The sequence below is a fragment of the Anthonomus grandis genome, chromosome 2 (assembly GCF_022605725.1).
Source record: "Anthonomus grandis grandis chromosome 2, icAntGran1.3, whole genome shotgun sequence".
Classification (NCBI taxonomy): Eukaryota; Metazoa; Arthropoda; class Insecta; order Coleoptera; family Curculionidae; genus Anthonomus; species Anthonomus grandis.
In genome coordinates, this window is record NC_065547.1 from 44,607,442 (window position 1) to 44,635,367 (window position 27,926).

Below are 27,926 nucleotides of genomic sequence, written 5' to 3' on the forward strand. Positions count from 1 at the left end.
TAGACGTTCAGTCAAAAGAGCTGATCGACAAGGTAAGTCTATATATTTATTGACAATAAATTTATAACAAATTTACAGTTTAACTACGAATTAAAAATGATTTTTTTTTCACCAGCTTAATACTCCAGGAATGTACTTATTGATGAGGGATTCATAGTAAGGCCATAGTGCTTCGATGTCTGGTACCTCAGTGCTCTTGGTATACAAGTCATACCGACTGCAATGAATAAAACAAGACTTAAATGAGAGGTAAGATTTCAGTCATAAATAAAATTAAGTAAGTTATTACACTTGTTCATCGTGAATAGCTAATAACTTTCCAGTAGAATTTAGTATTAGGACCATGACCATTTATAAAATATTTTTTTAGTTCAAAAAAAGAATTTCAATTATTAATATATAACAATTTGAAAAGTTGTAAAAAAAAAAAGTTGTAATTAAAAAAAAATGGGGAGGGCTACTTGTCAATAAGATAAATAAACGAAACAGTCAGGTGCCAACATTTTACAGTTTTGGTTTATTTTTACCTATTTTTCTTATTTAAATAAATTATCCACTAAGAAAATACCACAAGAACAGAAATATGAAAAAAAATATTTTTTGTTAAAAAGCATTTTTTTCTTAGGCAATTATTTTCTGCAAAAACACCGTTTTTCATTAACCGTACCCTTAATATTGTTGTTGTTGTTGAATAAATATACAGGGTGTTTGGCGGAGGGTTAGCCAAACTTGGTGGGCATATAGATAGGCTCAGATAGAAGATATTTTTTCTTAATAAATGGGTAACTGATGGGTAACTATTTCGGTCATCCTCCACTAAATTTATTTAAAACCATTAATCCAACATGTTTCGGACATATAACATGTCGATCATCAGGGATAACCATTAAGGGGTTCTGTCAATTCATCTAGTTCTAGTGCCTCAGACAAGGTTAAATGGTTAAAACGAATAAACATGGAATATTAAAATAAATGTTAATGAGACAAAACTAGGATTTACTAAAACTTAAACTACATAATTAAAACAATAGGTCAATAATAATAGGTAATGGCTTAAAGCCAAAAAACCATTTGTACTGGTGGGAAACATTAAAAAAAAACTTAACCTTACTTAATCTTAAACTGAGTTATTTGTATAAAAAGTGAACTATTTTATTTTTCCACATACAAATTTAGTCCTTGCTTTTTAGAAAAAAAAAGAGAATATAAAAACTTGAGCATTTCAGCTTTTACGTTAATTTAGTCTAAATTTGAATTTGGTTTTGCTAGTTTGTCGTCTTTTCAACCACTGGTATCTCTGCACCTTCTTCTAAATTACTCTTTAATTTTCAATAATAAAATATTGGAAATAGCATAATATGACGTGAAATTTAAATTACCATCTTCTTTTTTATTATTAATTGGGGCGTAGCTGGGCAATGTACATTTAGCAGGTGCGGGGGGAGTCTTTAGTAATTTTAAATTAATATATTTCAGACCTGTACTGAAGGGTAAAACATTTTCAACTTTCCCTTAATTAATTTCGAATTCGGCCTTTTATTACTCCCCAGCCATTGGCCTAATTTTCAAATAGGGTTTGTTTGTCGTACAAACAAGACCGTTTTACGCTAAAAGGTGAACTTAGGACACACAGTTAAAGGCACTTAAAACATAAAAAATTACTTACTTGAAAGTGAGCACCCATTTTTTAATCTCAGTTTGATCTTTTTCAGTAGTTAGATGTTCGTAATCACCGCCGGTGTGCCAAGGATAAAAGCTGTGGAATCTGCATAAAAGAACAAAGTAAGAAATAAGGAATGTCGGTTTTACGTTAAAAAAAAGTACCTGATCATTTTGAGAGCGACATCTGGTAATGTGGTTTTGTTATGTTTCAGCATCCGGTAGAGATACTCGTCGTGGCCCCAAGATATCAACACGTTGTCTAAGCCACAGTTTGGTTCATATATTCCATATTTTGTACTAGAAAATAAATAAACTTGTTTTAATATATGAATAATTTGTTTTGTAAGTAAATTTCTATATAAGGGACAATCCAATGAATATTTTATATTAAAAAAATATATTTTATCGTATTTTATGAATAAGTAAGATGAGTCTTTGTTTTAAAAAAGAGGCACTAAAAAAGTTATAGCACACCACGTAATCCTACTGACTGCGCCATTTATGAGTCAGTGGAGAGAACACTTGTTTTTAAATAAATATACTTTAAAATGAAATGTACATAGTTAATTACAAGCAGGTAGGTTGCATCAATACAATGACTATTAACAGATGCAAGAAAGTGAGATTATATAAATTATTGCTGTTGGGCTGAATGAGCACTATGTGTCAATGTAGCTATTTAAAACTTAAATGTATTTGAGTAAAATGAATTCACATAATTCACAAAATTCACTCTATTCACATTAATTTACTCTTAGAAAAAAAAACTGTGGTTGGGAAATGGATGTTTCCAAAATTTGCTTCAAGCAGGAATAATATTGCTGATAATAACTTCACTCCAAAGCACCATTTTCGTGCTGTGATGGGAGTTCCATTTGAACTTAGTTTGTTTCTCTGAAAAAGATCAGGTTTTTTTTTGACAATCAGGTCCAATACCAATAAATACAGCAATGACGTTAGAACTCCTAAAGTTTGAAAATATGGCCTACAAGTGGTTCTTGGTCAGATACCAAACTCATACCATGTAACCCGTTTCTACGCCCTAAAAACACCTAATTATGCCACCATACCTCAAAACTGACTATATACAAGACATTTAATAAAGTTTTAGTGTCTCAATCAGCCAATTATCTTCGAGCCTACGTATAAAGGTACAGTTGCTATTTAGTACCGAAATCTATGTCCTACAATGTTCATTCCAGCTTAGCAATGGATCAAGGTGCAAGAAATTTGAAGGACTGCTGATGAAAGAGTTTTATTTTCTCCTCAATAGTGATTCGCTTGGTCTAGTCTTACTGAACCGTATGAGACAGGTTTGATGAGTATTAAGTGTTAGTAAATTCCCAGTACACCGATTAAAAATGATTTCTCACACTGCATTATTTACAACTGGTATTTTCTGATCTAAGTGATTATAGGCATACACTTCAAGCCAACCGAGCTGAGTCTATCAAGCAACAGATCATGATTTGTACCTATTACTATTATACAATCATATTCCTCTCGAAATAAAAATACTCATGCCAACAAAATTCAAATATCTATATAAAAATAACTTGCTGACACACCACTAAGTCTTGTTGTTGTTTTTTGTTTATCTTTTTTTTTTATACGGTATAGTGTACTTGTGTTTTAGGTAGGTACAAACGTCTACTATAAGTATAAGAACTAGGAACTATTAGAATTTTTTAGGTAAAAACAGTGTTGTAATTTACTTATGTTGAAATTATAAAACTACATACTACTCATGATTTGCTAACATTGAATCTATATGTTAATAAATCTATATAATATTCTTTGTTGTTAGTTACAGTTACAAAATTTTTACGGAGTTTATTCAATATCAGTTGTACTGCCTTAAACTCCATTTTGCAGTAATACATTTATCATGTATGAAGAATGTATACCAATAATGCATTGTAAAGTTGTACTATTACTGGCAAATAAATTTATTATTATTATTATTATTTCCTAAATTTTATACAGGGTGAAAGAATGTATGAGTAACCTAAAATAAACTCCGTTGCTATGGCGTGTTATTTTATATAATTAGATGCTCAAAATGCAGTCCATTTTGGGCTAAACAAAACTACACATTTTTCACATTTTGAAACACTTCTCCTAAAATAGATGCACACTCTGTAATAATCCGTTGCTAAAGATCACCGGGTGAATCTGGTTGCGTTTTAAACACAACAGTTTTTAGGTGACCTCAAAAAAAAAGTCGAGGGGTGTTAGATCCGGTGATCTCGCCGGACATTCCGTTTACCTCTTCTCCCAATCCACTGATCTGGAAACGCATCATGTAAAAATTGCCTCACAGGACGAACATAGTGGGGTAGCCGTCTTGTTGAAAATGTTATAAATCTTCGTTTAGGTTCCCCCATGAATATCTAACTTATTTTTTTATATCTATATCTAACTTTCTTCAGAGTTCATCAGGTTGGGATGGGCTTTCTCTTAAAATATTTTCTGCTTTACCTCTTGTTGCTTTGCAAGTCTTGGCCGAGTCAATTAACTTTTCATTTATGTCTGGAGTTTTCCCAGAGTGCTTAAAAAGAGCAATGATTGTTCCTCATTACAAGGGTGGCGATCGCGACTGTCCTTCTAACTTTAGACCTATAGCGTTATTGCCTACTTTAGCCAAGATAGTGGAACGGCTCGTTAAGGTGAGGATGCTTTAATTTTTAAATAGGTTGGGCCTATTGAGTCTTCAGCAGTTTGGCTTTGACTTGACAAATGATGTTATCTTTAGCTTTCTAGAGCACCTGTACAACCGACTGAATGTTGGTGAAGTTGCAGTAGCGGTATTCTGTGACTTGTCCAAGGCATTTGACTGCATAAGTCACAGAGTGCTGCTGATAAAACTGGAGCTCTATGGTTTCAGAGGTACTGCCCTTGAGTGGTTTCGTTCCTACTTATCAAATCGTGTCCAGGCTGTCAAATTTAATGGTGGTATCTCTAAGGAACTTAATATAAATGTTGGTGTTCCGCAAGGATCAGTACTTGGTCCTTTACTTTTTCTCATTTATATGAACGATCTGCCACAACTGCAGGTAACTGGCAAATTTACATTGTTTGCCGATGATACCACCATCTGGCACGACTCTGATGTTTTTCAAATGGAGGCCAATATACGTGCAGATTTGTTAAAAATAAAAGACTGGTGTGATGCAAATTTTTTGACATTTAATGTTTCTTAAATAAATATCCTTAATTTTAAATGTAATAATGTTTAAATAATGAAGCCATCAGCATGCCACCGTTCAGTAAGTTTTTGGGTCTTTCCATAGACAAATTCCTTAAATTTGAAGACCGTATTGTGAATGTATGTAGAAAAGTCTCATCAGGCTGCTACGCCCTAAGGGTTATTGCCACCAGTCTTAATTTCTCCATCGCCAGATCTGCATATTTCGCGATTATCGAGTCGCACCTTCGATATGGAATTTGCTTTTGGGGTTCATGTTCAAATTCACTTTTTAGTTCAGTGTTTACTCCAGAAAAGGGCCATTAGATATCTATGTGGGGCCAAGCCTCGTGACTCATGTCGCCCGCTTTTTGTAAGTCGTAATATTTTAACCCTGTGTTGTATTTTTATTTTGGAAACAGTTTGCTTAGTTTTTAGAAAATATTAACAGGAACTCCACTTAGAAAGCCACTATAATACGCGATAAAATTATTTGTTGAGGCTACCCATTCCTCATTTTGAACTTGTCCGTAGCTCTATCATATATGGAGGTAGAAAGCTGTTTAATAAACTTCCACTAGAAATAAGACAACTTAAGACTGAAAAAAGCCCACGTACAAGGACAAAAATATTTCTTGCTAGTAAAGCGTACTATAGTTTAGGTGAATTTTTTAAAGATTAGCATTTAAGTATTTTTCAAAGTTTTATATAATGTTATTTTATTTTAAATTAGTTTTTCATTTTTATTCCTTTAATGTACAGTCTATTGGCTTTGTCTACAACTTTTATGTTTATATTGACAATAAAGCATTTTTGAGTTTGAGTATTTTCTATTTTTTCAACAATTTTAGGTTGAACAGTGGTTTGTGTATATTATCAGCTCATTCGGTCTAAATGGAATAAAGCCATACTGATGCTTCTATAGAATGGAATAAATTTTTTAAAAATCTCTTATAATATAATATGTATAAAGTAGCAAAAGAGTAGGGATATACGTGGATAATTTCCTGAATTATTGGAATCATGCTTTTTGTAAATTGAAAAAACGTTTGCTTTTTTACTACTGTTGTACAATGGATTGAACTACATGTTTGAGAACTTTTATAGGAACCTCATCAACACCGCCTACAATCATTAGACTAAAGATTTCATGACAGTCTGTTGTAGTTAATAAAATAAGGGGAACATTTATTTGTATTTGTGTATTGTTTAAGAGAAATCAATCACCAAAAATTTCCGAAGCATTACCTGTGAAAGTTATTTAAAAACCTCAACCCACCATAAACGCGTTTTTTCACAAATAATAAAAAAAGCCAAATGGTCGTTAATTAGAAAAAATAATTAAGATAGTAACAACCAGATAAATTATTGTCTGGTTTTCAGTTACAACTCGTACAATACCGTCTTTACCGAGTTGTGTACTAAGAGTTCGAGCCGAAGCAAGCCCATTCAAGGGAAAATCTTTATTCGTTTTTTATGAGCACCAAAAACCTTTGCAGTGTATGCAAATAATCCTGAGACTACCTTTTCTGGAATTTAGAATGCATACGTTGCAATAATTGTCAACGGCTAAGACGATTTAAAGATATAGAAGAATAGTCAATTTCGGGAAATGAAAAAAGTGGTTTGTCACAAGCTGAGGAAATGTCGAGAAGTCAATGAAATCAAATTTACCACTTAAATCTGCTATAATTTAATATGGTACTCACAATAAAATAAAAAGTGGCTAATGGACGCCAAAAGTCGAAACGTCGTAACATCAATCTTAAATAGCTTCAAAAGTTGTCATGAAAAAGTGGCAATTTATTTTACTCTTCTATGGCTTGACGTATAATTCCAGAAAAAAACAAGAGTTTTCTAATTTTTTTATCGTCATTTAAATAAGTATGAAATTAGTCGACTATTTCGTAAATTAATCGTCGATGTTTTACAGTTTCCAAGATCAGGGACATTCTGTACACCGTCACTGCCCTTAAAGTATCCATGAATTTCTTTTTACTCCCTTGGCTAGTAATCTATTAGATACATCATCATTAGGGCAATTTGATATCTAAAGTTAAGTGGGCCATTACTAAGAAATGATTAGCGTCATCAGTTTTCCAGCATTAAGCCATCAGTTTGCCGTCAGTGCTGTTTTACTTCGCAATTTTTTACTAAATTATTTTTATGTTAATTACATACAATTTTAATTTGTTATATGTTTTTAATGAAATTATTTCAATGGTATTAGAGGTTATTTAAAAGATGAAATGAAAATAGTTTTTATTAAGCACTTGGCTATTTATATCTAAATAGCAAAAAATGTCGATTTTGATTGGGTAAATAAACAGTTTTTTACTAAATATATGTTCATTTGCTGTATTTTTTACCTCATCGGGCAACATATTAAAAAGGCAAAGTCCCTCGTAATAACAAGTTTTTTGTAATGCTTCAATATTAAAATTTTGTTTGAACTGCGGTATTCTTGTTAAATAAACATTGAGATACTCTAGCATTAAATTATTTTAAATTTTTTGGAATCAAACATTTAGAACCACCTATAATCATCAAAATACTAACTTTGTCCCTATTTTTTTTAAACAAATAGTTTACATGTATTTAAAAGTTTTAACTGCGGGTTGAAGATTACACCCAAATATTTAATTTCAACTAACAAACTCTATAGGGGTAAATGAAGAAAATCTTAAATCAAAAAAATATTTACAATTTGTCCCTGAACCTACTACCATGCATTTAGTTAATAAAGAATTGAGCTTTGAGTGAAAAAAAATTAAATAATAATAATAATAAATGAAGTGTTTTTTGACATGGACTCGAAACCCTGGTGTGTATACCATATAACTGATACCAATTTTTAATTTTTTATCTCCCGATGATGGACACCGCTGTGTCCGAAACATGTCGGAAATTGTAAAGACTAAACGATGTTTAATAAATAAGTGGAGGGTGACTGTAGGATTTTCACTTTACCCTAATTCAGTTTCAATCTTTTTTTATATTACCAATCATACAACACATTAAGCTCACTATTTAATAAATTTACAGTTTCTAGCTAACATTTTCAAATGAGTATGTACAAAGCAAAACAATAACAACAGAAGCATGGAAGAGATACTTGGAACTAGAGTAATACACACATAAAAGAGACGATAGGACTAGAACCTGAAAATGGTAACAACGAAGATAAAAATTAAAGGATACAAATAGGAGAAATTAAATCAGCAGTGTCCAAGCTGAAAAATCAAAAAGCGCCAGGATTGGATAATATTAATAATGAACTGAATTTTATTTAACAAAATATACGAGGCTGGTCCCAGAAGTACTCGACCCAAGAAAGGAAACACGAAAATTTTGGAAAAAAAAATTATTTATTTTTCAACATAATCTCCTTTCAGCTCTATACACTTTTTTTGTTTTATAAGTTCGATCCTTTGACCCTTTTTATAATAAGAATTGTCTTGCGCCTCGAAATAGCCATTAACTGCAGACATTACTTCTTCATCGTTGGAAAATCTTTGACCACTGAGCCAGTTTTTTAAGTTTGGAAACAGAAACTAATCTATTTATTTATTTATTTATTAACGGAATCCATTTACAAAAGTATTACATAGCATACCCATACAAACATATATATTCAGAAACATTAAATACAAAACTATCTATAAATTAGTGTAAGGTGTAGATGAGTTAATTAATTAAAGCCCCTATGAAATAATATTCTTTAACTGCCCCTTAAAAGATGTTATCCTAGAGTCAAAAAAGTTTATCTGTCCTGACAGACCATTAGCACTTCGAGCCATTCGTGTAATTGGCTCATTAATACCATAATTGGTATGGTGGAATGAGACTGAAAATATTTCTGATTGTCTATTCAATCTGGAAGGCACCCTAAGTTTAAAAAGAGACAATAACTCGGGACAATCTATAGTAGCATTTAAAACCTTATGCATAAAACATAAGTCGAATAATGTTCTTCGTGACTCCAATGTGGGTAAGTTCAGGTTATCCCTGACCCACTGATAGTAATACTCCTGTCTCCTGTAACCACATCTAAAAGCCGCCACCCTTAAAAATTTATTTTGAGTTTTTTCAATCTGCTCAATGTAGCAGTTATATGACGGGGACCACACAATTGAGCCATACTCCAAGATGGGCCTAACAAGAGAGCAATAAAGTAATCTAAAAGTAAACAAAGACAAATCAGTTGTAGACCGTTGGATAAAACCCAGCATTTTCATTGCCCTACCAGTCACCTGATTGATGTGACTTTTAAAAGACAACCTGGAGTCAATAAATATTCCTAAGTCAGAAACCTCTGTTTTGACACCAATTGCTACATTATTTATTTTATAAAGAAAAGCAATAGGGTTTCTTTGCTTAGAAAAAGTAATCTTATGGCACTTATTGATATTAAGGGACATTCTATTCAAGTGGCACCAATCAAAGAATAAATTGAGGTCTTTTTGCAGGAGCACAGCATCAGAAAGGGATGTGATAACCCTAAATAGCTTCACATCATCAGCAAACATTAGCACACGACAATTTTCAAGTTTCCAAACTAAATCAATCAAAAAGAGGCAAAACAAAACAGGGCCCGAGTGAGAGCCCTGTGGCACCCCAGATGGTACCATAATTTCAGAGGAACATGTACCTCCAAGATTAACAATCTGGGTTCTACCTCTGATGAATCCCGAGATCCACTGAAGAAGAGGCCCCACAATACCTAAAGCCCTAAGCTTCTGCAAGAGTACCCCATGGTTAACTCGATCAAAAGCCTTGGAAAAATCTGTATATATTGAGTCAACCTGAAGTCCCTTCTCCAAGCAGCGGTAGAGGTAGTTGACATACAGCACCAAATTAGCATCAGTAGATCTGCCTTTTATAAATCCAAATTGCTCAGGATTAAATAAAGATTTAAAACTCCAGGCAATCCTATGACTGACCAGGCAGTCAAGCAGCTTTGGCAACTCAGATTGGTTACACACAGCCCGATAATTGGAAATTTCATTTCTACTACCAGATTTAAAAATGGGTTTTAGAAAACTTCTCTTCCAGAGAGTGGGATAAGAACCAGTACCTAGAGATTTGTTAAAAATGAACAGTATTGGTTTCGTAAGAACACAAACACATTTCTTTAGGAAGAATGCCGGAATCCCATCTGGTCCAGAGCAGAGCTTATTCTTAGAGGAAGTAATAACCTCATAAACATCCTGTGTTGACAGAGTTAAAGTGCTCAGACAAATTGATTTATCAAAATCAAAAGATGATATGTCATTGACTTGCTCATCCGAGTAGACCGATGAAAAGTATTCTGCAAACATATCCGCAGTATCCGAGATATTCATACTAATCCTGTTATTGTATGTCATTCTGGAGGGAAGACTAAAACCAGTTCTTTTATTTTGAATATATGACCAGAAGTACCTTGGATTGCCAGCGAGATTCATTTCCACCTTATTAATGTATTGTTGATAGCACAACTCTCTTAAGTACTCACATTGTTGTCTCAACAATACAAATTCATCATAATCCTGCTGTTGACCACTAATTTTAAACTTTTTGTGAATTTTTTTTTTCTTATGATCAAACTGCGAAGCTCTGAAGAAAACCAAGATGGAAAAGAAGAACTTTTGTACCTCTTTAGAGGAATAAACCTTTCCATTGAGGAGTAGATCACATTATAGAAAATTGAAACTATGACATCAATAGATGTCTCTCCCAAAAACAATTGATTCCAGTCTATCCCAGCAAGACAATCATTAATTGCTATGTAATCTCCCTTACCAAAATCATAAAAATATTCCTCATATATCATATCATCAGAATTTTCTGCACAACAAAGGTCGAACTAATCTGAGGGGGCTAAATCTGGCGAATAGGGTGCATGAGGTAGCAATTCAAACTTTAATTCGTTAATTTTTTCCATTGCAATAACGGATTTGTGAGCTGGTGCATTGTCTTGATGAAACAACACTTTCTTCTTAACCAAATGCGGCCGTTTTCGCTTGGTTTCTTCGCTCAAACGTTGCAATAAGTTCGCATAATACTCGCCGTTTATAATTTTTCCCTTTTTCAAGATAGTCAATGAAAATTATCCCTCGCGCATCCCAAAAAACTGACGCCATGACCTTGCCTGCAGATAAAACGGTTTTCGCCTTCTTTGGAGCCGGTTCTCCCTTTTGAGTCCATTGTTTTGATAGTTCTTTTGTCTCAGGTGTGAAGTGATGGAACCATGTTTCATCCATGGTTATGAAACGACGCAAAAATTCTGCTTTGTTGCTATTAAATTTCGCTCAATTGAAACATCTTCACGACACTGTTTTTGCTCCAGTGTGAGCGGCAAACGCGGCACCCATCTTGCACACAGCTTTCTCATGTCAAAATTTTCAGTTAATATGCGATGTACCGTACTTTTTGAAATGCCTACTATGTGCGCTAGCTCGCGCACTTTCAGTCGACAATCATCCAGTACCACTTTGTGAATTTTCTTTAATATTTCTGGAGTCGTCAGCTCATTTGGTCGACCACTGCGATGCTCGTCTTGGCAGCTTGTACGGCCTCGTTTAAACTCTGCTACCCAATATTTTCCGGTTGTTAACGAAGGAGCAGACTCACCCAGAGTAGAATCCAGTTCAGCTTTTATATTGGTTGGGCTGAGACCTTTCAAATAAAAGCATCGTATCACATAACGATGACCAATTTTCTCCATTTTCACAAATTCACTGACAAAACGTTTACTATTGATGGCTGCCAAACAAATACTAAACAACGTGGTGTCTTCAAAGTTGAAACATATGTTTAATAGATTGTTTCATTCTAATACACTGATATTTCAAACTTCTACCGACATCTCTAGGTCAGGCCGGGTACTTGTGGGACCACCCTCGTATACTATATCCAAGGTGCTAGAAGAGTGAAAACAGAGTATAGCGATCCCAATTTTTAAAAAAGAATAAAAGATGAATCCACAACATTACGGAAGCATAAGTCTGTTAGGCGCACCTTCAAAGATATTCACAAAAATTCTAGCCGAAGAAATTCTACAGACTGGCATCAGTGAAGAACAACAGGGGTTTCAACAAAATAGATTTACCACAGATGCAATATTCATCTTAAGACAAATAGAGGAAAAATCAATTGACTCTAACAAACCTGCTTTTATGTGCTTAATCGACTTAATAAAAGCCTTCGATAGGGTTAGACTTAGCGATCTGTAGCGCATAACAGTTGAAATTATCAGAAAAATGAACATGGACCTTCATAAAAGCAAACAACAAACTTTCCAATAAGATGCCCGTCTCAACAGGAATCAGACAAGGGGGCAGTCTTAGCCCAATACTATTTAATGTCCTAACGGATAAGATCAAATACAATACAATAGTTTATTCAATAATTGCTGAAAATACAACTAGTAAAAAACAAATTATTAAATGAATAAACAGTTAGAGCACAGTCTTGCGACATCGGTTAACTATGAAAAAAAAGACATCTATATAACTATAACAAAGTATAAATAAAATAATTATAAAAAGAACATATGTACACGATTAAAATAGTACTTATTAAGGAGCAACGTAAAATCTTCAATGAACATAAAACGACTAGCATATTACGCATTTACGACAAATACATAAAGCGACTAAAATATTTGGTATGGAAACAAGCAAAAAAAAGGTTTTTATGCAAAGCTCGATTTCAATTTTTTATAATCACATATAATCAAAGAAGTAAAATCTGTGGGAAAAACATATAAAATGGGTACTAAAGAATTTAAAATATTTTGTTTTGCTGACGACGCGGTGATAATATCGGAAGATGATAACAATTCGGAAGGATTACTTTAAAGATTCGAAACAGTTGCAAAGGAATTAAACATTGTGATTTCTGTCGAGAGAACGAAGTGTCTGACCGAGATATCAAGAGAACCAAGAAGGTGCAAGTTAGCGATCTACAATAAAAGTGTAGAACAGATCCTGTCCTTTAAATAACTAGGTGCTAATATCACAAGTAATAGAAACCTGAAAAAAGAAGTTCGAACACAAACAATGGCGGCAACTAGGATATATCAGGATATCTTCGAGATGTAATACGAAGGAATAAATTTAAGAGTATCGGAGGTAAGACGCGAATATACAAGACATGTGTACGATATATTATGACCTACTTGAACTAATGTTTTCTTCTATTCCGAAGAGACTTTCACTCTGCCAGCATTTTTTGATTGATAAATTAGCGTCTACTCATGTTTCACCTAAATATATTCTATTTTTACCCTCACTGCGATACTGCTTTATAGATCGTGTAAATGTATATCTTAAATATAGAATATTTGGCTTTTCCATTCAAATTTTGTGCCGGTTTTGAGATTTTCTCCAATAAAATCCATTATTTTTTAATAATTGTCGCAGTGGGTCTTTCTCATATCGAAATTCAATTTCCTCCTTAATTTTCGCAAGCATCTTTCCTTAAGTTGGTACTACATACTTTATATTCTGTATAAAATTTCTCAATAATTCTTCTTATTACGCCAAAATCAGCATCATTAATTTTTTCCAGTACTGATAATCTCTTACGTTTTTTTCCTGGAGTCGATAAAGGCTCTGTAGGTTCAAACTCTCGTCGATGTTGGTCTTTTTTTATAACTTTAGTTATAGTATATCGCCCTACTCCACAATACATAGCTGCGGTTCTTTTTTATTTTTTAAGTGTAGCTCAAAAGCATTATTGGAACTTTCCTCATCACAAATTCTTATTACATTTGCAATAGCCTTACGAGCCTGACCTTTCAACACTTTATTTTTAAAATTTTCCATATTACTGATTAAAAACCACGACACCACACAAAAACTAATATGAACACCAAGGAACAAAATTGAGGCGATATCACAAGATTATCAATAAACGAAAAATTAAACAGATATTTGCATACTTTTAGAAAAAGATGGGTGGTTCTAACAACTCGAAAGGTACAAAAAGGATTAATGCTAGGTGCAGGTAATTATTAATTATTTTTAAATATATACAATTTTTGAATAAGATCGATACATCGTTGATTTAGGAACATAAAGAGCTCTTAAAATCCGTAATAAAAAATCCAGGGTCGTATTTGAAAAAACAACCTTGATGATGACAGCTCAAATATGAAACGTCAATTTGAAAATCTGACGACACCATTTTGTAAAATAGAGAAACTAGCAATGAGAATGAGTAATTTATTTTGTTATATCTATTCAAATACAGTCGTAAAAAAATAAAATCGCGAATATTCAGTTTTTTCCAAATATCTTCCGAAGTATTCGGAATGTTTGAAATTTCAAAAGGACGGTTTAATGAGCACCAAATTGCGCAACTTTGCCTCAATTCAACCGACCTCGCATCTCTTCTAGTTTACGAAATCCCAATTGTGAGGCTCGAATTTGGGATACCCTGTACTCCTGACCCAAAATTTTGAAAACGCTTTGCTTTTACTTTATCCCTATCTTTGACTCTACGTTTTCTTTTTTTACCAAGGGTTACATTGTCACAAATTGCAATGGGTGTAGAAACTTGTATGACTCTATTTTGCTCTTTTGGCCTTAAGTCTTCATTCTCCGAACCGTAAGTAAAGAGCTCCCTGATACAGATGGAAAATTATATTCAGTTTGCAAATTAGATGACTCTAAAATAGAGTCATCCAAAAAAGGAGTCACCGTGCAATTAATTTCTTCGGATGAGTTGGTTTTTATTATATCCCTTCCTAGTGAAGTTACTTCATCCTCTTTAAAAGGATATGTTAAATAATCATTTTTTACCATTTGCTGCTGTGGAATCTCCACCAAAATATCAATGCCTTACCTTTATCCATATGATTTATAGCATTAAAAATTTATTTATTTGCTTTTTTTATTATAGCAACTAATTTTTAAGTAAAAACCTATTTTATCTACTTTCATTTAGTAATATGAATTTTACAGCTTAACAAATCGTTTTGCAAGAGCACCTATTATAGAACGAGAGCTGTAATGAACCTAATAACCCGCGCATTTTAATAAAATATCGTTTTGAATGCTTAATAATTCTTTTTATATAAGTTGCATTTATGGCTAAGTGAAGCCTATTAAAGAGAAAAAATAAAACAAATATGTCAGCAAGAATACTGACATAATTCAAAATTTTACCACTTAAATGATTTTCTATGTGGTGGAATACTGTCACAATTTGGCTTATGACAAAGTTATGAATATAGAAAGCAAACAAATCATATTATTTTTTTTAGAATAGAGTCACAAATTAAAATAATACAGTTTTTTTTCAAGTGTTAGTAATATAAATTGACTTATATTTGGCGAGAATACTGGCACAATTATAAATGTGACACTATTTCTGAGGCCACCAGGAAGACCTCCAAAACGTTGGTACGAAAGCTGGACATCGGAGTCACAACTTATTAGGCTACAAATTTGAAAAAACAAGCCACTGTCTCAAAAATAAGAAGAAGAAGAAGCTAATCTTTTCCAGACCCGGAATATATTGAAGTAAGACAGTAAAGTCATACTTATTTAATTATAAATAATTCGTTAGTCAAATTATTCAAGGAATAAATAAATATATGGATACATTTTTAAATTTAAATTATGAATAGCTTTTGAGTTATGAGCATTTTGTAAAATTTAAACAAAAAATGCCCGAAATCCTGTACAAGAATCCAAAATTCCTGAAAAATATCTTTAGTTAAATTATTTAAGGAATATACAGGGTGTCCCGTAATTAATTGGACATAGGTTAATGTTAATTGGAATGGTTCAATTAATAATAATAGAGATATTTTTCAGGCATCTATAACCCCTTTTCCGTCACCTTAATAATCTTAAGAAAAATCCCCGCGTTCTCCAAAAATTATCACCAACGTCAGCATTTACTTCCGAAACTGCGCTAAACATAAATGAGCCGGGATTTCATGAATAAGAGATTTCGGGTCACACCTTCTTACATCCCCCAGCGAGCGGGTTTAGAACAAAAAGGGCCCGCGCGAAATTTGTTTGACACATCCAGCGGAGATTAATTATTATGATGAGCCGCGTCTCCTTATCTGCGCCCCCCAACATTTCCACAACTTTCGTGTTTAACGACGAAATGCGACAAAGTTTCGCGACTCTTACAACTTTTCGGATTGGGATTAGCTTTCTTGATGTCAGAACTAATTTGCAACAAGAAATTTTTACCTATCAAAAGGGTGAAAATGTACTAAAAGAGAACATATTTCTCGCTTACTTGTATTTTGGATTTTGACCGTCGGGGTTGTTATGGAACGAGGAGTCTCTATAAACGATACTTTTACCCCAGTCGGCGCCTACGACGAATGTGTCGCCTACCACACACCATTGTGGTTCGTCAAAAAAGGCCATCACCTAATAAATATTTGTTAAATTAGTAGTTAAAGAAACTTATAAAGAATTTCGCTCACTTTTCCAACATCATGAATCAAACCGGTAAGATGAAACCAGTCGTCATTTGGAAAGTCTTGTCTGATTCTCTCGGCCGTTTGGAAGGCGTGAACGATGTTTGGCATGTCCACATCTGGATCGCTCTCGTCCACCAGGTCGTTTAGTTTTATCAGGGCTTCTTTCATTGTGGATTGGAATGTGTCAAAGTTGCACCATTTCGCTATTTTTCCTACGGGAAAAAATTAGAATTCACACCCAATTCATAACACAAAGGTTAGTTTACTATTTTTCCGTGATTACTTAATTAAAAATTAAAACTTTAAACGCATTCATGGCACCCTATTTTAAAATTAAAAAAAAATATTTTTTCTATGAGTATAAAACAAAATGTAGAAAATACAGTATCATTGTTTTCAGAATATTATTTTTTATCGAAATACATAATAATATACAAAGTGTCCCATTTAAAATAAGAAAGTTAGTGTCATTTCCCGTTAAACCGGAAGTGATGGAAAACAATAGAATATGTCAAAAGATGCTCTTATAACTATTCTATCGATATACCAAATTTCATGTTTTTATCTTGAAAAGTAACACAGTTATTTAGTGTTCCCTTTTTTCTGTGTCACCCGGTATTATGAAATCAGGAAATTTGAAATTAGGAATAAATTGCGGAAATAACTGCATAATGTATAAGGGTCTATCTTTTTAAACAAAAAAAATAGTCATTGTATGAAATAGGTATAACGAATCACCCTTGTACATTCGTAACAAAATAATAAAGGTTGGTAATAATTAAAAAAGAGTTTGTGTCAGTACATATACGTAAGTTTATAAATACATAGAAAAATAATCAAGTCAACATTTTTAAGAAAATACACTAAATTTCTTTAATTAGACTGATTAGGTATTTTACTAATATTATACATATTATCTAGTGCCTACATAAATAGTGCTTTTCCTATTGAAATATTATATGTATATTATTGTACTAACATTAGTTTACTTAACATAAATTAAAAAATAAATTCTGTAAGGGATGATGTCATTAACGGCATTGGCAAAATTAGACATTGGCTAAACTCTTTTAAATTACCGTTAAATGTCACAAAAACGAACTACATTGCCTGTTCCCTCTCATCAGCGAATCGTCCAGATTATGACAGCATTTATATAGAGAGCCTACATAGTAATTTACAGCAGGTTAAATACACAAAATATTGTGGCATAGTGATTGACCAACACCTCAAATGGAATCATCATGTATTAAATTTGAGATGTATAAAATATAAGAAAATTAATATACAAATTTTATACCATAAGGGAAATTTTAGGCAGACAGATGTTGATTCTTATTTATAGGGCCGTTGTTGCGCCGTTACTTCGGTATGATATTGTTGTTTGGAGATGACTATACCTACGATTATTTATAGAAAAAAAAAACGCTATTCTATTAATTTACTAAACTATAGAGATGTATTTGATGTGCGATCACTGTATTGTCTATCTACCTATACATATTATGTTCAAAAATCTTGTAAATTTAAAGACTTCATAAGCCATGACTACGAGACGAGGATAAATATTAACTTGATTACACCGTTCAACTGCAAAAAAATTAAGATCATTTTCTTATCTTTCAGTCAAAATCTACAACTTATTACCACCTCACATAAGGAAAATAAACAATGTGGTGTTGAATTCCTTTTGAATTGAACATTGTATTCCTTTAAAGTGACAACGCTCTACACATAATAGTAGTTAGTTAACTAGGTGCATTTTATGTTTTTCTGGGTCCTTATAAGTTGCTCCATCAGCCCCTTCAGTATTATCGTTGACTTTCCGGACACCCTTTATTAAATCATCAGGTCGTGGACTAAAAATATAAAAAAAGGGAGGGGTGGGGTAAATGCATTTGGTCCTAATAAGCACTCTCACTTATTATTATAAAAGAACTAATTAACTTACATTAGTTAAAAACGGGGCTGTTTTATATAAAATATAGAGGGTTTTTGCCTCTGTTAATGTTGATATGTGAAATGAATAGTTAACTGAATGTAGATAACGTATATTAGGGAAAAAGGTAATAACATCGCAACGCCGCTCGATCGCATTGTTAATTCCACCGACACAAGTAATCTTTACCAGTGACGTCGTCAAACAATATTTACATGATAAATATTTATTATTAATAGATTATGCTTTAAATAATAAACAATATTACCGTTTGTGAACTCTTTGTGCGTTTTTTAACGTACTTCATTAGAGTAAAAGTAATTATCTAATAAAAAGCATTTTTATGGAAATTAAATATTATATAAGTTTTTATTATTCTACGTTTATGACGATGGTTATCCCTTGATATGACGTTATAACAATATCGGTATTTACTTATGAAAAGATCGGCTTAAATCGCCGTTTTAGGAATAAAAATGTTAATAATGTTTTTTTTTGCTTTGAAGATGTTATTTTGGCACTTAGAACAACATACATCTATTTCTACTTTTTATTTTTAATCCCTAACATCAATACCATTAAATTAACATTATTATATGTGTTGATATATACCTGAAAATAATTTAAACTGTGAAAACATTTATAAACTTCATTGTGAGTGTGGTTGTTTTTATGTGGGTCGAAGAAAGCGTTGTTTTAAGATCAGGTTTAGTGAACATGATAGGTGCATTAGGCAAAATAATCCTGAAATCGGAAATTTTTCAAACATACAACAAGACCTTGTAATTTTACACAGAGTACAAAACCACACGTCAACCTAAATAGCATAGAGTTTTTAGAAATACACAGATTTTTTAACAAAGCAAAAGAGAAATCACTCAACATCCAGATTGATTTCCCTGAAAATAGTCTGATTAAAATATTAATTGACTAGTAATTGTCTAACGTTCTTTTAACCCCCTCCTCTCTAGTTTTTGCCTTGCGTATCAAATTTGTTCATTTTTCCAACTGCTAAAGTCACCTGTTTTTTGTAACAAATTTATTGTAACAACAATCTGCAATTCAAATTACACTCAAGTACCGCTACCTGGTATTTTTGGTACGCAATAAGAATTTAACTGTGAGTTTTTTTAGAGATAAGATTTTTTTGTATGATTTTTTATATAGTTTTAACTAGGTACCTCCACTTGTTCTTTTTAAAGGGAAATGACAATTGTTATGATGTTTTAGATTGTTTTCATGGGTGTATGTTTTTTAAAGAAACCTTTTAAAAGTATACTTCGTTTTAACTAATGTAAGTACCTAAGCCTTATAATCATAAGTGAGAGTGCCTATTAGGACCTAAAATGCATTTATCCCACCCTGTCCTTTTTCTTTGGTTTTTAGTACTCGACCTGATTTGAACTGACTGTAAACAAAACCCCAGAATATGGACATCACAAAATATACATCTATACACTCAACAAAATATAAATTATATTGACTTCATAATATTAAGTAGAAAAGAAATTTTGAATAGGTTTCCATAGGAAATGATCATACCACCATTCAAACAAAAATAAATTTAAACATTAAGAGAGAAAGAATAAAAATGATAAAGTGTAACAACAAAAGATGAAAACTGTTAATATTGTTTGAGGCAAACATCAATAGAAATTTACCAATAAAAAAATAGTTGTTGTTCGAGATTTAGGAATAAAAACGAATTAAGAACTTAAGCCAAAATATAAAATATCTACTACAAAAAGAAGAAAATGAATGAGAGGAAGAACTCAAAGGAGAGGAGGAGAAAATGAAGGACAGAATTATAAGGTAGACAAAAGTTAAAGGAAGATTGAAACGATACAAGATGGTACGACATAGATCAAGAGTAATAGAAGAAAACAAAAAATTGATAGTGCACAGACAGAACATGTTGATTGGAAGAAAAAGCATCTACAAACTAAGAAAGAAGCTAAGAGAAACTAATTTAAAATAAAATAAAATTATATAAAACTTTGAAAAATACTTAAATGCTAATCATTAAAAAATTCACCTAAACTATAGTACGCTTTACTAGCAAGAAATATTTTCGTCCTTGTACGTAGGCTTTTTTCAGTCTTAAGTTGTCTTATTTCTAGTGGAAGTTTATTAAACAGCTTTCTACCTCCATATATGATAGAGTTACGGACAAGTTCAAAATGAGGAATGGGTAGCCTCAACAAATAATTTTGTCGCGTATTATAGTAGCTTCCTAAGTGGAGTACCTGTTTATATTTTCTAAAAACTAAGCAAACTGTTTCCAAAATAAAAATACAACACAGGGTTAAAATATGACTTACAAAAAGCGGGCGACATGAGTCACGAGGCTTGGCCCCACATAGATATCTAATGGCACTTTTCTGGAGTACAAACGCTGAACTAAAAAGTGAATTTGAACATGAACCCCAAAAGCAAATTCCATATCGAAGGTGCGTCTCGATAATCGCGAAGTATGCAGATCTGGCGATGGAGAAATTAAGACTGGTGGCAATAACCCTTAGAGCGTAGCAGCCTGATGAGACTTTTCTACATACATTCACAATATGGTCTTCAAATTTAAGGAACTTGTCTATGGAAAGACCCAAAAACTTACTGAACGGTGGCATGGTGATGGCTTCATTATTTAAACATATATCATTTGTATTACATTCAAAATTAAGGATATTTGTTTTGGTAACATTAAATGTCAAAAAATTTGCATCACACCAGTCTTTTATTTTTAACAAATCTGCACGTATATTGGCCTCCATTTGAGAAACATCAGAGTCGTGCCAGAGGATGGTGGTATCATCGGCAAACAATGTAAATTTGCCAGTTACCTGCAGTTGTGGCAGATCGTTCACATAAATGAGAAAAAGTAAAGGACTGATCCTTGCGGAACACCCACATTTATATTAAGTTCCTTAGAGATACCAACATTAAATTTGACAGCCTGGACACGATTTGATAAGTAGGAACGAAACCACTCAAGGGCAGTTCCTCTGAAACCATAGAGCTCCAGTTTCATTAGCAGCACTCTGTGACTCACGCAGTCAAATGCCTTGGACAAGTCACAGAATACCGCTGCTGCAACTTCACCAACATTCAGTCGGTTGTACAGGTGCTCTAGAAAGCTAAAGATAGCATCATTTGTGCTCACAGACTCACGAAAGCCAAACTGCTGAAGACTCAATAGGCCAAACCTATTTAAAAATGAAACCATCCTCACCTTAACGAGCCGTTCCACTATCTTGGCTAAAGTAGGCAATAACGCTATAGGTCTAAAGTTAGAATGACAGTCGCGATCGCCACGCTTGTAAAGAGGAACAATCATTGCTCTTTTTAAGCACTTTGTGAAAACTCCAGACATAAATGAAAAGTTAATTGACTCGGCCAAGACTTGCAAAGCAACAAGAGGTAAAGCAGAAAATATTTTAAGAGAAAGCCCATCCCAACCTGATGAACTCTTATTCTTAATATTAACCATTAACTGTTTAAGCTCTTCTACACTTGTGGGGGCAAAAAAGAAAGATTCGGCTACTACCACATTGCTGAGATAGCTCCTGGGATCTATTTTTTGTGAGAGATTGGCTGCAAGGTTACTAGCAATATCACAGTAGAAGGAATTGAGGACATTGGAATCTAAGGTACTTGGAATAACCAAGACATTATTTTTGCCCCTTAGCTCATTTAAAATCTTCCAAGACTCTTTTGCTCTGTTGGAGGAATTATTTATCCTCCTTTGAAAGTAGGTCCACTTAGCCATTTTCAGTGAGTTTCTGTAAATCTTGCGGTATCTGTTATAATAATTTAAAAATGTTGCATTGTTCATAGCGTATTTCCTAATGTAAAAAAGGGAGCGCATATTTTTCCCAGATACTCGTAAACCCTTAGTATACCAAGGTTTTCTATTTCGTTTCTTAATATTGATAACAGGAAAAGCAGTGTTAAAATTGTTTAATACTATTTGATGAAAGCTATGCAGTGGGTTAACATTAGTCAATAAATTATTCCAACTTGACATATTGCAAAGCAAAGAGAATTTGCGGAAATTAGCTCTAGTATAAAGTCTATCGCGTCCAAACTTATTCTCATTAGCTGCACAATTAAGCTTTACTAATCCCACTATTGCCTCATGGTCAGACAAACCGGCATTGATTGTTGTACACTGATTTTTGTGTTGGTTAAAATTCGTACAGAAGTAATCTATCAGTGAGAAAGAAAATGCTGAAATCCGGGTGGGCTGATCCAGGTGCATCTTAAAATTAAATGAGTTTAACAGATTAAAAAGCATTCGATTTGATCCATTAGATTTGTCTAAAAAATTTACATTAAGATCGCCAGTCAGAATCAACATCGCAATAACCGAAATTTCACTTAAGAGGATCTCCAACTTTTCTAAAAACAAATCTAAATTAGCAGATGGAGATCGATATAATCCTAAAATATACAAATTTAACTTACTGCTAAATACTATAGAAAACTCGCACACCTTTTCAATCAATAGATGATCAAATCTGTCAATAGTAATAAACACAAATTTAGTTAAAAAAGCTTTCTCTAACAAAATAAGAGTACCACCATATGTATATTGCTTGCGTGAAAATTTGGAAGAACGGAATAATGAACACCGTAAAGAGAGTTTACTGCCAGATTTAGGAGAATTAAGATCATATTGTTGGCAGTCGACTTATGCCAAAGGTGATTAACTATCGCAAGAAATACATGACATAATGCTTAATGAAGTTGAAGATGAAAAACAGTAAATCCCCTGGAGAAGACGATGGAATAATGGTGGATGCCTTAAAAATTGCTAGAAAAAGACTATGGCAGGCTTTTGCCAAACTTTTTATTAAACGCTTACAGGAAGCAGTAATACTAAACCAGCTACATAATACAGATATAGTTTTACTTTATAAAAAGGGACCTTAAAAATGTTGTTGCATTGATTTTGAAATGTGCGCTACTCTAAACCAGTAAAAAAACTGTAATTCTTTCTTAATTACTTGAAAAAAAGAACCTCAGTAGTGTCGTCAAGACCTGATATCAGTTAAACGAAAATCTAAAAAGTGATTTTAAAGGTTTGTCGAGTCCGAACAAATACAACATTTTTTTTAGCTTCCAATCGTATCATGAAATTCGAAATTATTAGATAATTAAAATAAAGAAAAAGTTCATTCATTAAAAATGAAAAGGATTTATGTTTCCAATTATTCTTATTAATTAAAAGAAGTAAAAGCGTGGGCAATTTTTCTTTGAAAATTCATGTTATTTTGATAGAGGATAAATTTTATGAAATAAATAAGAAAATATTTTTGTGTATTTTTTTTTAAAGTTATTGGGACTATAGTATACTATACAGGGTGCCTCCGATTAAGTCGGCACTATTGGTATCTTTGTTAATATTTAGGATACAGGGTCGGTTAAATTAGCAAACTAGTAGGATTTTCTGTTGTAGTAGGTTTTTCTGTTGATTAAAATGGTGAAAACAGAAAAAAAATTGAACATCGCGTTTTCGAGAAAATGTGAAAAATGTACTTTTGTTAAATGGAATCCCCTGTATATTTTTACATAAATCAAAAGATAATAATTTTCTTAATAAAAAAGTTTATTTACACTAATAGCCTAAACCTAAAAATAACAAAGTTATAGCGATATTAATAATTTTGTCAAATTTAGGCAAGTTGGCCTTGAACTTTTTGAGAGCAAAACAAATAAATCATTGTTTGAATAATAAAATGACAGTAGCCATAGAGATTTTATTAAATAGAGAAATACTGACAGTTACATTTTAGCAAAGTTTGTGATTTTTGTAAAATTTAAATTAGTAAAATGCCTTTTACGCATATTGAAAATGTGATATGTTAGAATGTTACCTTGTATGTCGAAAAAATAGTGACAGAGCGCTAGAAGAGTACCGCCAGAGATTCCAGACTCGTAACTTGCCAAACCGTAGATACTTTTTAATTCTCTACAGAAAATTTAGAAGTAACGAAGACGTGTTTAAAAGAACTAGAAGAAGGAACCAATTTATAGTAAGTGAGGATGTTGAAATTTCTATTTTGGCATATTTTGAAGCTCATATGGAAAACTCAACTAGAGATTTAGCAAGAGCTTACGGTGTGAGCTTAGTAACAATTTTGCGGGTCTTAAAGAAACACAAATTTGTACCATATAAGTGTCGACCAGTACAAACATTGTTGCCTGGCGATAACGAAAGAAGACTTGCTTTTTGCAACTGGTTACGTAACGCATATGAAGCTAATGATAATATTTTAAACCATATAATTTGGAGCGACGAAGCTAATTTTTCAAACAAAGGTATGTTTAACTGTAAAAATGTATACTATTGGTCCCAAGAAAATCTTTTCCTTACTGATCCCAGAAATCCTCAAAATCAATTTAGTATAAACGTTTGGTGCGGCTTAATAGGAAGCCAAGTAATAGGACCTGTGTTTTATGATGGCACTTTGACTGGAAGGAGATATGTTGATCTCATATTATCTGGAGCGCTGGAAGATTATTTGGATAATGTTAACTTGGAGAGACGGCAACAAATCTATTTTTAACAGGATGGAGCACCTCCCCATCAACTAAATGATGTAAGAATATTACTTAATAGACTGTTTGACGATAAATGGATTGCGACACATGGTCCGATTCGTTGGCCACCTAGGTCACCAGACCTAACCCCTCTAGATTTTTATTTTTGGGGTTACATAAAAAATGAAGTGTATAAAAAAAAATACAGAACCGTTGATGAACTTCAAACACATATTAGGCAAATAATTGGATCAATAGATAGAAGATCAATCTTAAAAGCTACAAGACGTGTGCTTAAGTGTGCTCAGAAATGTATTGAACAAGATGGCGATGTTTTTGCTCATTTATTGTAAATTAGTAGTTTTACTTGATGTTATTTATTTCAAAGCCAACTTGCCTAAATTTGACAAAATTATTAATATCGCTATAACTTTGTTATTTTTAGGTTTAGGCTATTAGTATAAAAAAACTTTTTTATTAAGAAAATTATTATCTTTTGATTTATGTAAAAATATACAGGGGATTCCATTTAACAAAAGTACATTTTTTACATTTTCTCGAAAACGCGATGTTCAATTTTTTTTCTGTTTTCACCATTTTAATCAACAGAAAAAATCCTACTAGTTTGCTAATTTAACCGACCCTGTATCTTAAATATTAACAAAGATACCAATAGTGCCGACTTAATCGGAGGCACCCTGTATAGTTAAAATTGCTAAGAAACTTTATAAAAAAAAAGTAAATAAATGTTTAAGAGGATTTAATCTTAAATCATTAATGTATCGTCCTAAAAGAAATTTCTTTTCTTCTGTGTTTTTTACAATCCGTAGATGACGGTTGTTAAAAGAAATTGTCGGAAACAAGTAAGTTGGGTATTATTGGTTTGTAAAAAATGATTTATTATAGGCACACGCTAGCGTTAAGTAACTTGTATGTGCTTACTTTGTATAGAAATGGGATTTTTTTGTAAAGGTTTTTCAGCATAGAATTATTTCTCTAATTACTTAAGTTGGGTAATTTTCCTTTTTGAAAATGTTATTTTGGTAAAACGAGATGTGGGTAATTTAATTTTTATTTAAATAAGACACTTTTTTGAAAGTTTACATAATCAGAGTGCCTTTTAGAAGTGTGTAAAGTAATAATAGAGAAGTTCCTTCTAGTTTGGAAGAATTTCCAAAGATAGAGAATATAAATACCTACGAATTTACAAAAATAATCTGTTGGGTTTTAAATAAATTCAATAGATAGTAACGAGTCTTTATTCAGACCGGTATCTTTCAATGAAACTTCTTTCGAAACTTTTGGGTATACGTTTTAGACACTGTAAAATATTACTTTAATTTGATCCAATTAAAATAAAAGTGGAGATATCTTAAATAGTTTACCTTGCAAACAATATTACTATTCATAAAGGAGTTTACTAAATCGTAAAAGGTATTAAAATTACCGACTTTTATAGTTAATAACTTTTCGCGCGAGAGGTTTGAATTTGAATTTAATTATTATTAGGAATATATCAAGCATCGACCTACGTCGTGCATGAGAGATGACAGTTATAAAATGGGAGTGATTCATGCTTCTAGAACGTCGATTTAAATTTTCATTTCTGATAATTTCTACTTGAGTTAAATTATTTACACATTATAATTAATGATAACGTACGTACTTATTAATTTGGAAACAAGCTAAAAAAACGCTAAACCGCTAGATAGAGAGGATTTTTGCCAAACATGAAAAAAACCGCTAGAACTAGCAGAAAAAACGCTAAATTGGCAACACTTGCCACATGTGGCACACCGCTTGATGTCTCCAAGGTCAGCGAATCTTCCAAAATGGTCAGCCGAGTATATAGGGAGTTAAGTATTTATAAGGATGTAAGGTTCGGAATATTGGCGCGAGATTTAAATATTTGTAAATAAATACAGTGAAAATAAATATGTCAAGTAGTAGTAAGTGAATTAGTTGACTGTTCGTTTTTAATTGTTTTAGTTCAAACCTAGCAAACTAGTAAAAACGCTGTAATATAAATCAGCATCTCTGCTTACTGAATTACGTACTTTCGTGAATTATTACCCTTCTGTCTTTTAGCTACCATCATCAACTTTTTCTTTCTATTGAGAGCCATATTGGATTTTTACAGTGTTAAGTAGTCTCATACCTTCTCAACAATTTTAAAGAACTGCTTTCTTCATGTTAATGATATTTGTCTTTCATGCTCTTATGGAAAATACTCCGAATATCTAACAGAAATAAAGACTATTTTAAGCCACTTACTGGTTGTAGTCCCTTTAAGACAATGAATAATGATGATGGTAGCCAAACAATAAAACATTAAATGATTAGTTTAGGAGTATTTTTCAGAAAGCAATGATTAACGAGTCAATCTGGTGGGACAAATTTATCTAATTTTTTACCATCTCTCTTTTATCATATGTCCCATTAAAACTTCGCCAAGAGAGGAGTAAAGTAGGAATAATATACAGAAAGCATTGAAAAGTAAAGTTATCTGAAATGCAATCTTACAAATCTCCCTTTGCAAAAGTAATTTTTTTTCGGATATCTCAGAAACTTTCAACTTTTTTCTCATCAAACCATATTTTTACATTCCTTACATTTACCGCGATTCTAATAATGATTCTTCAATTTATGATAAGTCCTAATATCTTAATAACCACATGTTAAATATTTTATCAGTGGTTATTTAATTTATTTAAGTACCCACACGTTTTCGAGTAAATTATTTACGTCAAATTATTAAAATATTTACCCTTGACAAAATCCACTGTCTGATTAGTATGCATCTCCAAGTAAGTTTTCCTGACCCTTTCCTGAATGGGATCATCCTCGATGATGGTATAGTCCCTGAAAGCGTTCAGGTTTTTCTTGGCAAATTCGGGTTCAGGCCTTAGAAGCTCTGAGGGGTCGATTATATTTACCGGAGATGTCTCGTTCTAAAATTAAACAAATTATACAAAAAAAATAATAAGTTAAAATTATAGAAAAAAACATACAAGGATTCTCATTTTACTAAAAAATTTTATCCTAAGTTTCTGACCACTCAAAACTATCTAAAAAGCAAATTGTTCTTGGCATTTCGTTTATACCTATATTCTTATCGCGATTTTTTATTTGAGTGTTGTTATCGGCAAACGTCA

General features: G+C 32.4%; 1 protein-coding gene across 1 annotated transcript; it reads right to left on the reverse strand.

Annotated features, from left to right (window-relative positions):
* Positions 1–26: 26 nt before the first annotated feature.
* On the reverse strand, positions 27–27,926 carry LOC126733459 (inositol oxygenase). Its single transcript, XM_050436775.1, has 7 exons — positions 27,783–27,926; positions 27,539–27,722; positions 16,293–16,501; positions 16,100–16,236; positions 1,825–1,959; positions 1,667–1,765; positions 27–217 (listed from the first exon to the last, which is right to left on the reverse strand). Exons 1-7 carry the CDS (start codon positions 27,792–27,794, stop codon positions 109–111), a joined length of 885 nt encoding a protein of 294 aa, XP_050292732.1. The 5' UTR covers positions 27,795–27,926; the 3' UTR covers positions 27–108.

Coding starts and splice junctions, on each gene's coding strand:
- LOC126733459 (XM_050436775.1), bottom strand. Junction 16,237..16,292: donor TGATTCATGATGTTGGAAAA/GTGAGCGAAATT, acceptor AATATTTATTAG/GTGATGGCCTTTTTTGACGA. Junction 218..1,666: donor AAATGGGTGCTCACTTTCAA/GTAAGTAATTTT, acceptor TATTCATTGCAG/TCGGTATGACTTGTATACCA.